The sequence below is a fragment of the Ostrea edulis genome, chromosome 9, assembly GCF_947568905.1.
Source record: "Ostrea edulis chromosome 9, xbOstEdul1.1, whole genome shotgun sequence".
In the NCBI taxonomy this organism is placed as follows: domain Eukaryota; kingdom Metazoa; phylum Mollusca; class Bivalvia; order Ostreida; family Ostreidae; genus Ostrea; species Ostrea edulis.
Genome location: NC_079172.1, coordinates 56070452 through 56083438, shown reverse-complemented (window position 1 = coordinate 56083438; position 12987 = coordinate 56070452). Strand labels below are relative to the sequence as shown.

Below are 12987 nucleotides of genomic sequence, written 5' to 3'. Positions count from 1 at the left end.
GCATGTGTATTGACTGTGCAGTTCTTCTAAACTTGCATAAAAATAGAATTTCCGTCGAATGTATATTTCAGGGCAATTTAGACTGTCAAGTCTTTGTTTATCATTTTAAAGTAAATAATAATAGATGTTCGCCCATTGCAATCTGATTTCCTTGCAGTACTAACATTTGTTAATAGATGCAATAGATATCGATTTTGATCTCCAGAAAGGATCCCTACAGAAAGCAGGAACGAAAGACTGGCCAGCTTTGCAGTTCGACATATCTTTTAAGATACGCAAGTTGCGAGAAAGACTATACTTATCTGAGTGTAATGAGGTCTGATATATTGCCTTGAGACGCTAGTGTAGACAAAATTGCTAAGGTACTTTACCCCAAAGATGGCCCTGTAGATATATGCCCCGTGAAAGGGGTAACTAGAATTACCGAAATGCCCTCAGAAAACACTGAAATACCCCCCTAACCTACCGAAATACCCTTCTTCTTTTTTCATTTCATATTATTGTAATTTGAATACTTGTATAAGAAGGTTTTTTTTTATAAAACCAAGTATTTAATAATTTATGAAATTTTTCTTTTATACCGAGCGAAGCTCGGACGGGCCGAAGGCCCGTTCGCGAAGCAAGGCTCTAAAGGTAACACGTATGTAAAAGAAAAAAGTCAAATTCAGCAAAAGAAAAAGAGATAATCTCTATATACGTTCAGTGAAATTTTCGTGATCCATATGGGCGCCGCCATTTATTTTTTCATTACCTGCTTCAACAGTTATTCGTGTTTTATTTTGAATGCCAATAATAGAAGACTCTGACGTGCAATTCGTAATTTAAACACCCAATTTGTTCAAAATGAATAGTATAATTATCATTATAACAGGTTTTAGCAAATAATTACATATAACACCGTAATACGACTAAATAGATGAACGAGTTCATGAGTTTCTTTGAATAAGAATATACGATAAAATTGCGGTTACTTTTTTACCATTTTGAATTTATTGGTTAATTTTGTTTAGTTTTATAACGGCCTTTTCATTGCATACGGAATGTATTATTGTTGTTTATAATTGTTTGCTTTGAAAAAGAGAAAAAAAGTCGAGGCTAAATGTGACGTCACAATGCACAGTTGACGTCGCCTTGCGTTTTATTTCCCAGTTTAATGAATAGGCGGATCCTGTAAAACTGTTCTCCCCATATAAACCCCTTGAATATTGAGATCTTACTGGGTTTTTAGCGCAAGAAAAATTTCATTAAAAATATTTTTTTTAAATGAATCATAATCTACCGTACTTAACGGAATTATGATTACCACTTGGGACACTCCAATGACCATTACATGCTTCGCTCGGTCCAACGGTCACACCGTATACATATTATTTCAAATTTTGATAAGTAAATTGTTCACCTCCTCATTAAATCTCCCCTTTAATATTTAATTGTGAGAATAGAATTAGTTTGATCCAAGCAGATGCTAGTACTGCTTTCTTTATCTTTAACGAGGAGAAAATTACCTGCTCAGCTTTCCTTGCGGGTAGAAGAGCACATGCAGTGATTTAATACGCCGGTTTCGAGATACGTTCAAGTTATTTCCCCTTGAAGAACTCTCGTACATAGTAAGGCGCGAAACAACTTGTTTACGTGCGGGAGTGGGACGAATATTCATCACTGCATAAGTAAATGTACTCAGTATTTTTCTCATACGCTGTTTCATCACCTGAATTCAACTGATACACAAACTAAGTAAGTGATAAATATTCAGGGAGTAATTAAATACATGGAATACTTATTATATCACTATTTTCGTTTGTCGTAGGTATCATATCCAGGATATTACTTTCAAATATTAGAGGGCGAAGCCCTCTCACGGCCCGAAGGTGAGAGCGGAGCTCTCCCTATAGGTAACACGTATATACATGTTTAAAAGGGAAATATAGGAAAATAATGAAAAATTAAACCATACCTATGGAACTTGAAAAGTTTGGTACCAATGGCGTCGATTCGAATAATAGCGCGTGGACATGTATTCCTCCATTTTGAATCTCGTTTACGCTAGTTCACGTCGTTCTGAGATGTTACATAAAATTCGTAAAAGCATGTAAATCTTATTTTCTTAATCATATATAATCACTCCACAATTAACGCCATGTTTTTTGTTGTGGTTCAAACGCTATGTTTGAAAATTTGCTAAATAACGACGCTGAATATGACGTCACAATGTACTGTTTACATCAATTGCGTTATATTTCCCACGTTCAATATATAGGCGGATCAAATGCCCAAAATTAGGATGCTTTGATACAGTTCCGTCCGTGTGCTAACTTCGGGTTGTTTTTGTCCTGTTTTGGATATAGATACTAATGCCGAAACTTTTTTGCTTCGCCCTCAAACACGGTCACGCCGTAAAACATATTAGAGGGCGAAGCCCTCTCACGGCCTGAAGGGCCGTGAGAGCGGAGCTCTCCCTATAGGCCAATCCGAAAACATGAGTTATCTTTCCTTGATCCGGAACGTAGTACGCTTGCGTAACAGTAGGTTAAGACTTCCGGGTAGTATATTCGAGAAGCGTCATTATCAACAGTGCAGAAGGCCGCAAAGATAATGCTGTATAATTTTACAGTAATCACGCCAACAAATATGTTAACGTTAATAAAAGATCTCAATGCATAGGTTTACTTCATACACGTGCAAATAACCAACTTTGCCTGTAAAAATAATAGAAAATTAATGTTGTAAGTAGAGGAGGACACCCCCCCCCCCCCTCTCCGATAGGATGTTCTATCGTTAAACTGATGTAATTTCCTACGACGGGCCTGTCCCGAGACGCAGTAAGATTATTCTAACTAACCCAACCCCCCCCCCCCATTTTCCAGGATTTCACGTGTTTTATAACTGAAATTAGTATATATCATATATTGCATACATTTCCTCAGGATCTATAGCCCGTGTTTTAATACAGTCAGATTTATAATAAAATATCAGAAGTTACTTGTTCAATATCAATGTAGTACATTCAGTGATGAAAGTTCTGCCACGATGTACGTCTAGGTATGTCGGACTGACACATCTGGATTCTGAAAATGTTCATCTCCTTCGATTGGTGAGTAAAATTTGTAAATGAAGCAGAGGCCACTGACAGATTTCCAGCTGTCTGCCCACAAATTTTATACAGTTTCAAATACAAGTATAACCATAAAGAATTTCGTCGTCACAAACCATCTTTAAACTGACATGCAATGCTTTGAAAATAAAATAACGTATAATTGAACACCCTGAATTTATAGTCGGCAAGAGTATGTACCTGTAAATACAGCCATTTTGAGTAAAATATTCGGAGTTTTACTCAAATTATTTTGTAAATTTGTGGCGAAAGGGGGTGTCTAAATCTGTCATTGCAATTTCTTTTATGACAAGATACGTGCCTATACATAATCAAATAGATTTCAAGGGGGCTAAAACGAATAAAAGAGGGAAGATACAGAGACGTCAAAAGCATTGTATTAGGGGGGGGGGGGGGTAAACTTACCTATCCCCCAGAGAGTACATTTGAGAATATGCCCCCCCCCCCTTCCGGGATCACACAGGTTTATGAAAAATAATTTATATCAGTCTAGCAATATTCAACAAAATTAATAAAAAATATTATTTAGTTACCTATTTTACTGCATTTTAAACATATCAGTTGATATTAACAATCCTAGCTTCATGCTGCAGTGTACAAAATGATTTGCACGTCCACGTCCTGGTACTTTGAAGAAAGTTACCCAATGATTGCAATCTGGTTTATTTTTGAAAGAGTCGATTGGTGGTGGTGGAATAAATTTAACCCTGATAAAACAATGAAAGCGTTGATTTCCTATTTTAATTGATTTCTTTTATTTTGAAAAGAGGGGGGGGGGGGCATTTTACATGTATGCAAGATCTTCTCACCACAGGCACTCGACGTTTTAAATATCTGTAATAAAAAAAAATTGCCTACAAAATAATTATGTCAGTCGTTATTGGATACATATGTAAACAAATGAATGTCTGGGTGATTTCCAATTTAATTTTTAAAATCCCCCCTCCCCCCGAAAATCACTCCCGACTCGATCAAGAAATTCTTCTTCTTTTTTTCCATTATCATTTTCTAACTCACTCGTACAAATGATTTCAACTGTTCTCGATTTTGAACAGCGCCCATACTAATATAACTATATATATAATATATGCGCAGTCTGACTGTGTTACTACCCGGAAGTTGTCATATTCATACTAAATGTAAGAATACAAAGAGAGATAACTCACGTTTTCGGAAAGGCCTATAGATAACACGTATATACATGTTTAAAAGGAAAATATAGGAAAACAATGAAAATTTAAACCATACCTATGGAACTTGAAAATGTTGGTACTAATGGCGTCGATTCGAATACTATTACGTTCTGAGATTTCTCCATTTTGAATCTCGTCTACCCTAGTTCACGTCGTTCTGAGATGTTACAAAAATTCGTAAAAGCATGTAAATCTTATTTTCTGAATCATATATTATCACTCCACCATTAACGCCATGTTTGTTGTTGTGGTTCAGACGCTATGTTTGTAAATTTGCTAAAATACGACGCTGAATATGACTCACAATGTACTTTTTACATCAGTTGCGTTATATTTCCCGCGTTCAATATATAGGCGGATCAAATCCTGCTAACTTCGGGTTGTTTTTGTTCTGTTTTGGATATAGATACTAATTCCAAAATTGTTTCCTTCGCCCTCAAACACGGTCACGCCGTAAAACATATTACATTGTGTTTATGTTTCTATTTTAGTAAAACATTTCTTTCGAAGGGCCGTGAGAGCGGAGCTCTCCCTATAGGTAACACGTATATACATGTTTAAAAGGAAAATAATGAAAAATTACACCATACCTATGGAACTTGAAAAGTTTGGTACCAATGGCGTCGATTCGAATATTAGCGCGTGGACATGTATTCCTCCATTTTGAATCTCGTCTACCCTAGTTCACGTCGTTCTGAGATGTTACATAAAATCCGTAAAAGCATGTACATCTTATTTTTCTAATCATATATAATCACTCCACAATTAACGCCATATTTTTTGTTGTGGTTCAAACGCTATGTTTGTAAATTTGCTAAATAACGACGCTGAATATGACGTCACAATGTACTGTTTACATCGATTGCGTTATATTTCCTGCGTTCAATATATAGGCGGATCAAATGTCCAAAATTAGGATGCTTTGATACAGCTCCGTCCGCGTGCTAACTTCGGGTTGTTTTTGTCCTGATTTGGATATAGATAATAATGCCAAAACTTTTTTGCTTCGCCCTCAAACACGGTAACGCCGTAAAACATAACATGATTACGGTGTGACCGTTGGGGCGAGCGCAGCATATCTGAATACATTTTCAAAAAATTTATATTGAAAACAAGGAAAACTGATCTGGTTCACTGTCAATACGTTGGATTAAATACTGTCTTGCTCTTCTCGCCAATGTAGGAACCAGTTTAGCGGGAAATGCAACGAGCGTGTTGTGACGTAGCCTGGTAGTTGTGACGTGACTGTTTACATTTCTTTAGACAATATTTTAAAAAGAAAGGGGGAAGAATATGATTGTCATCCTTTCCTTTCAAATAAGAAAGGTTTGTAATACTTCAAAGATTTTTTTTTATTATTATTTTACGAATCGAACCATCCGCCTTCTGGGATTGGCGTCCAAAAAAAATTCTTGTTAGAGGTTGAGATTTAGCTCGGATTATTTCCCGCGCTCTAGTCATTAGAGCTCGCAGTACGAGCCAGCGCTCGCTATTATTTTGCATTTCCTTCATTTAAATATTCACAGAGAAGCCGCTTTTAATAGCGAGCGAAGCGACGTGACGAGCTCGCTCCAATGATTACACATATGAGTCACGTGATTTGCTCTTCATCAGCTGAAAAAAGATGAGTATTACCCATAATGCTTCTGGAAAAATGTCGCCATCACTGCGGTATACTTCATGGACAAACCCGTAAAATAATTAGATTGTTTAGAAAGTACCATAAACGTTTTTAAATTCCAGACAAGCTTTCTTATAGCTTCAAACGTTTTGTTTTTGCTTGGTTTGAGAGAAGAAGAAAAAACATTGCAGCTAATATGACGTCACAATATAACTGTTTACATCCACCGCGTTATATTTCCCGCGTTAAATGAAGAGGCGGATAAAATGTCTATAAGTCGTGTTGCAAGATGTTAATGGTCTTCGCTCGTCTCAACAGTCAAACCGTACAACATATTAGCGAGCGAAGCTCGCGTCGTGAAGCGACGCGACGAGCTCGCTTCAATGATTACACAATTGAGTCACGTGGTTTGATGGAGACTACCCATAATGCTTCCGGAAAAATGTCGCCGTCACTGCGGTATACTTTATCGACAACCCCGTAGATAAAATAAATGAATAGTTTGGAAAGTACCACAAATGATTTTAAATTCCAGACAAGCTCTCCCATACGTTCGTACGTTTTGTTGTGGATAATTGCTTGATTTGAAAGAAAAACAGTCGCGGCTAATGATGACGTCACAATGTACTGTTTACATCAACCGCGTTATATTTTCCGCGTTAAATGAATTGCCTCATGTCGTGTTGTAAGATGTTGTGGGGTCTTCGTTCGTCTCAACAAACATATTACATTTTATCGTCTTCCTCACTGACTGCAAGTTCACTCTGTCCCACTTAGGCACTCGAAGTTCTACTAAATGTACCTCCTAAACAGGAGAGCTCTTATCTCGAAACTGACGTATTAGTGTGCCATTCCGAAATATCAAACGCCAAAATAAGTTTGCAAGTAATTATAATGAGAAAACAATCATTAATTGTTCACCTAAAATAAAATAAATAAAAGTATGTTTGTATGTGGCGATATTTTATTGACCTTTATGATAGTTAACGAGAGTTACAATTCTTGTCTCGAGCCGTTTCCGGTGTGAAATATACAAGAAAAATTCCATAAATTATTAAATACTTGGGTTTAAAAAAAATTCTTATACAAGTATTTAAATTACATTAATATAAAATGGAGAAATGGGTATTTCGGTAGGTTTGGGGGTATTTCGGTGTTTTCTGGGGGTATTTCGGTAAATCACGGGTATTTCGGTAATTCTATATACCGCCGTGAAAGTGTATGGAAATGGAAACTGCTTCTATAGGGTCCTATCAAATTCATAAAGATGGACATGTCAAACTTCATACCATGATCATATTAAAATTTGTTGGTTTTTTTTAAAAATCCAGAAAATATGCATCACAGGCCACTTACGACAACATGTGATCTAATCGCACAAATATACAATATATAAGACTGGAGAAACTTCAGACAAACTATGCGATCTGCTCAATCTTTTCAACTCTGCCATTGTACTTGCCACTGTCCAAAATGACTAGAAACATAACTCGTCTATGCGTATGCCTGGAATTTTATAAGTCATTGATTGACATCATGTGACTTCCTCAACTTCATACGATACAAAACAAGAATTGTAAACAGTGAATTGACACTGACAACACATAGGATCATGTATGATAATAATTCAAATTATCCAAAAACTTATTTCAATACAGAAAATTGCTGTTTATAACACAGACTGCACCAAACAAATAGTACTCTGATATAAATTACAATAAATATAAAGAGCATCTGTAGTGCACAACAAAACAGAGTCATTGCCCCTGAAGTTACAAAAAGTTTGAGTGCAACCAGTTTGCGCCTTATGAGCAAAAATAATATCTATACATGGTCTTACTGTATGTCATATATTTTTATACTATCGCTGAATTATATTGCACAATACTGTAAGGGGGAGACCTAAATCTTCCCGACATCAACTGGTCATCGCAGTCAATAGAGGGAAATTCAAATTCTGTCGCTATCAACCAACGATTTCTCAGCTGTGTTCACCATTATGCACTTGAGCAAATGGTAGCCTTCCCAATACGTCTAAATGCCACACTGGATCTTTTCATGACTAATAGGCCATCTCTGGTAGACAAATGCACACCAGCACCAGGTGTTGGCGACCATGATATTGTACTTGTTACATCCTCTGCCTCAGTCAGACGTTCAAGGCCTGTACAGCACAAAATCCATTTATGGAATAGGGCTGATCTGAAAACCATGAAAGAGGAGTGTCGCATCCTGACCAACAAGTTCCTGGCAGGGTTTAACAACACCAACCCTGTAGAAGATATCTGGGCCTATATCAAAACAAGTTTACTTGGCTTACAAGACCAGCACGTCCCATCTAAGATGTCGTCACCAAGATACTCGCAACCATGGGTTAATCGAAGCGTAAAGAGGGCCAACCGGAAAAAGAAGCGCAGCTTGTGGAAAGCGAGGAAAACCAAGAATGACAAGGACATCCAGAGATACCATCGTTTGAAGAAGGAGTCAAGATCAGCATGTAAGGCAGCATATGACACATACATAAAGAACATGATCAGCCCAGATGCAACATCAAACCCTAAAAGATTCTGGAGTTTTATTAAGGTCATGAAATCTGATACCACAGGAGTAGCACCACTGAAGGATTCTGCTGGAATGACCCACTCCGACAGTAGCAGGAAGGCCAACATCCTTAACAAACAGTTTTCATCGGTCTTTAACAAAGACGAGCGAACATATGCCATCCCAGACAAAGGTCGCAGCCCTTATGAGGACATGCCGTCCATAACAATTGGACTCGAAGGTCTGAGAAAGTTGCTCTCCAACCTCCAGATCCACAAAGCAACTGGTCCAGGTGGAGTTGCCTGTAGGTTAATGAAAGAGTTTTCTGATGAGATTGCTTAACTGTTTCAGGTACTCTTCCAGGCATCTCTAAACCAAGCATCTATTCCAGTAGAGTGGAAGACAGGACATGCGGTACCTATTTACAAAAAGGGGAGAAGAATAAAGCGGAAAATTATCGTCCGGTCAGTTTAACATCTGTGACATACAAGATGCTGGAGCATATTATATGCAGTAACATCATGCGACACTTGGAAGGTAACAACATACTCCATGATGCCTAGCATGGTTTTCGTAAGAGGCGTTCTTGTGAGAGTCAGCTAATACTTACCATCCAGGACTTAGCTTTTAACATCCACTCCAAAGGCCAAGCTGACGTCATCTTAACAGACTTTTCAAAGGCCTTCGACAAAGTTCCTCACAAGCGTCTTCTGTATAAGTTAGACCACTATGGGATTAGACACAATCATCTGCAATGGATCAAAGACTTCCTTGTAGGCCGGACCCAACAAGTGTTACTGGAGGGCGTTACATCATCTAAAGCCCCAATACAATCAGGAGTCCCCCAGGGTAGTGTGCTTGGACCATTGCTGTTCGTGTCGTTTATTAATGACCTACCAGATTGTGTCTCAGAGGGATCAACAGCAAGATTATTTGCAGATGACTGTGTCTTCTACAGGAATATCAGAAAGAAGAAGGACGCCTTCAAGCTTCAAGAAGACCTAGAAGCTCTACAGCAATGGGAGGTTAATTGGTTAATGGAGTTCCACCCCAAGAAATGTCAAGTACTGCATGTCACCAACAAAAGGAAGTGTGTAGAATACCCCTACAACATCCATGGACACACCCTTGAAGTGGTTGATTCTGCCAAGTACCTTGGGGTTAATATCCACAAGAGTTTGACTCAGCACATCAACCATATCACCAAGAGAGCAAACTCAACATCAGCTTTTCTACGACGTAACATCCATCAATGCCCACGTGAGACCAAAGCCCTATGCTATAAGGCATTAGTCCGTCCCTTGCTGGAATATGCAAGTGTTATCTGGGACCCGCATACGACAGAAAACATCAATAAGATTGATATGGTACAGAGGAGAGCTGCTAGAATGGTAATGAATGATTTTAGGACAACCAGCAGTGTCTCCAGTATGATCCAGCAACTCAACTGGCCCTTACTACAGGAGCGCAGAGCCCAGGTCAGGAGTATTATGATGTACCGTATTGTGTATCAGCTGGTTGACATACCATCTACACTCCTGATACCAACCATTTCTCCAAGAGGGAACAACATCATCTTCCTTGTGCCGTATGTCAGGACTACAGTTTACCAGAAATCGGGGTTTTTTCCAGATGGGATTAGGATTTGGAACTCTTTACCATCTGAGGCTGTCAATGCAACATCCTTAGACAGCTTCAAGTGCCAGATCCAGTCCATCAGTATCCGACCATAGACAACCTGGATTTTAAACTTTTAAATGTACTTGTAAATTTTTATTTTAATCACATGATACGTCCTTGCACCACACGGTACGAAAATACACTTTAAGTGGTGAAGTACCACACAGGAAGAAGAAGAACATACTATATATACTGTATCAATTCAAATAAATACACGTTTTCAAACAAATGTATGGAATGTGGTAATGTTCATCATTGTCTTACCGAAGAAGTAGTTTCTCTAGGAAACAGTAGTTCAGTACAATGTCCAGCGAAACAGGAACATACCCACATTATTTCCGGCGAGCTCGTGCATACACAAAAATAATATAATTTTATGTGCCCTTAAAACTATGACGTAAAACGCAGATAACGTGTACAAATTGGCGCAAAAATTTAAATGTCGAAATTGGTTGCTACAACCCAGCCCCTTAATTGTGGAGGGCAATGCGACACAATTACAACTAGTGCACAATAATGAAAATATAAATATATACAATCACTTCGTAACGAACGGAATAAGTAATAAAATGTATCTATGTCAAATACATGCACGAATATTGAATATATGTAACGAATTCTATTAATAATGTTCTTTTTTTAATTCATTTCAAGAATGGGGCACAATTTGTCTATTGGACGAATTGAAGTGTTTGTTTGGGTTTTAACTTTCACTTGACGCACAAAACCTGCACCATCCGGGCTAGTTTCTTTAACAACTCCCATAGGCCAGGAATTTCTAGGAGCACTGGAATCCACTATCAGAACAATGTCACCAACTTTCATGTTTCTCTTCACTTCGCACCATTTCTGTCGCTCTTGAAGTAAAGGTAGATATTCCCGCACCCAACTATTCCAGAAGAGGTTTGCCATATACTGGATTTGTTTCAGCACCTTCTACAGTAATTATCGGTCTTCACAAAGACGCCTTGTGGTAAAATTGGTTTAGTTTTCATCAGAAGTAAGTGGTTTGGCGTCAAAGTTTCCAAGTCTCCTGGCTGATCTGAACATTTCGTGATGGGGCGTCCATTAGAGTATGAAGCCCTTCGTCATCCAAAACTTGCTCTCTCAGGACACTATTCATCACTTTTCTAATAGATCTTGAGGGTCTCTACAGCTCAGTAGCTAAGTACTTCGTTACTAGCTTGAAAATACGGATGTATATTTAATTGCTGCGATAAAATTTAGAAATTCAATTCAAAATTAAGGATTATCTACCTCATGCATAGCTCTTGTTCTTGGACGAATTTGGCTTCAGTTTTTAGCACTATAGTTTTCCGTTTAGCTCCTACAAGTATATTGTTATTTCGATTTTCTAAAATTTCGGCTTGGGCATCACTGGAGAGACATTGTTTGTCGAAGTGCGCATCTGGTGCATCAAAATTGGTACCGTATAAGTTTTACATCTGATGACTCGTTCACACACACCACCATGATGAGATCCAGCGGGTGGATTAAACTGCCAGTCAATATTTCTTTGAAGCATATAATCCTGTATCTGAGATAGGTTCCAGTCGTTGCCAGCTCACGCTCAGCTCCCACAAAGTTGGTCCCATTATCTGATTGCATTTTGATGACTTGATCTCGGCGTGCAATAAAACGACGCATTGCATTAATATAAAAAATCAGTTGTCAATGATGCTGCAACTTCAATTTGTACAGCACGACAAGCTAAACATGTAAATATAACTCCATAGCGCTTGACATGACTTCGCTTTTGCTTTACTTCGAATGGTCCAAAGTAATCTACACCAACTCTTGTAAATGGAGGTTCATTGGGAATCAAACGATCCTCTGGTAAACTAGCCATCTTCTGTTCTCCTACCTTTGAGTCTAGACGACGACATACAGTGCACTTAGATATAAGCTTCCGAATGGCTGAAGGTGCATGAATAAGCCAATACCTCTCTCTTAGAGCTGCTAGCGTATGATTTCTGCCACTTGTGTTTCAGGTCGTGATGAGTCTGTCTAAGAATCAAAGATGAAACATGATGATTACTTGGTAGTATTATTGGATATTTACTTTCCGCTGGCATACTGCCTCTGTGAAGACGTCCACCGACATGCAAAAGTCCATCGTTTTTATCCAAAACCGGGTCAAATTTTTGTATACAACTGCTTCGTTTCACATATGAATGTTCATCTGCAAGTGTATATAGTTCATCAGTAAATGCTTGATGTTGAACATGAGACAAAATAGCAGTTTCCGTTTCTGTCAAGTCTTGAAATGAAATATGTCCCATGTTGTAATGTGTAGAACGGACTTAGACGTCGGATGATTCATCATCACCAGAAGCCAGCACACAATAAACAGTACTCAGAAACCAGCACACATTAAGCAGTAGTCAGGAACCAACACCCATTAAATAGTACTGAGAAACGAAAAGACAATAAACAGTACTCAGAAACAAAAACACAATCAACAGTACTCAGAAAACAAAAAGCTATAAACAGTACTCAGAAATCAGCACATATTAAACAGTACTCAGAAACCAACACAATAAACAGTACTCACAACCAGCACACGATAAATAGTATTCAGAAACATGCATACAATAACTAGTACTCAGAAAACAACACATAAAACACAATAAATAGTACTCAAAAACCAGCACACCATAAATAGTACTCAGAAACCAGCACAAGCTCAGACGTACTAAGAAGCCATCACACAATAAACCGTACTCAGAAACCAGCAAACAATAAAAAGTACTCAGAAACCAGCACACGATAAATAGTAATCAGCAACCAACACACATTAGATAGTACTCAGAAACCAAAATAAAATACACAGTACTCAG

General features: G+C 38.1%; 1 protein-coding gene across 1 annotated transcript; it reads left to right on the top strand.

Annotated features, from left to right (window-relative positions):
- The first annotated feature begins 7939 nt into the window (after positions 1 to 7939).
- Positions 7940 to 10200, top strand: LOC130050570 (uncharacterized). Its single transcript, XM_056150794.1, has 3 exons — positions 7940 to 8771; positions 8819 to 8931; positions 9085 to 10200. Exons 1-3 carry the CDS (start codon positions 7940 to 7942, stop codon positions 10198 to 10200), a joined length of 2061 nt encoding a protein of 686 aa, XP_056006769.1.
- Positions 10201 to 12987: the final 2787 nt, after the last annotated feature.

Excerpts from the sequence above, each read along its gene's own strand:
- LOC130050570 (XM_056150794.1), top strand. The coding sequence starts at position 7,940 with ATGGTAGCCTTCCCAATACGTCTAAATGCCACACTGGATCTTTTCATG. Across the intron at positions 8,772-8,818 it reads TGGTCCAGGTGGAGTTGCCT|GTACTCTTCCAGGCATCTCT; the intron begins GTAGGTTAATGA and ends TAACTGTTTCAG. Across the intron at positions 8,932-9,084 it reads AAGCGGAAAATTATCGTCCG|GACTTAGCTTTTAACATCCA; the intron begins GTCAGTTTAACA and ends CTTACCATCCAG.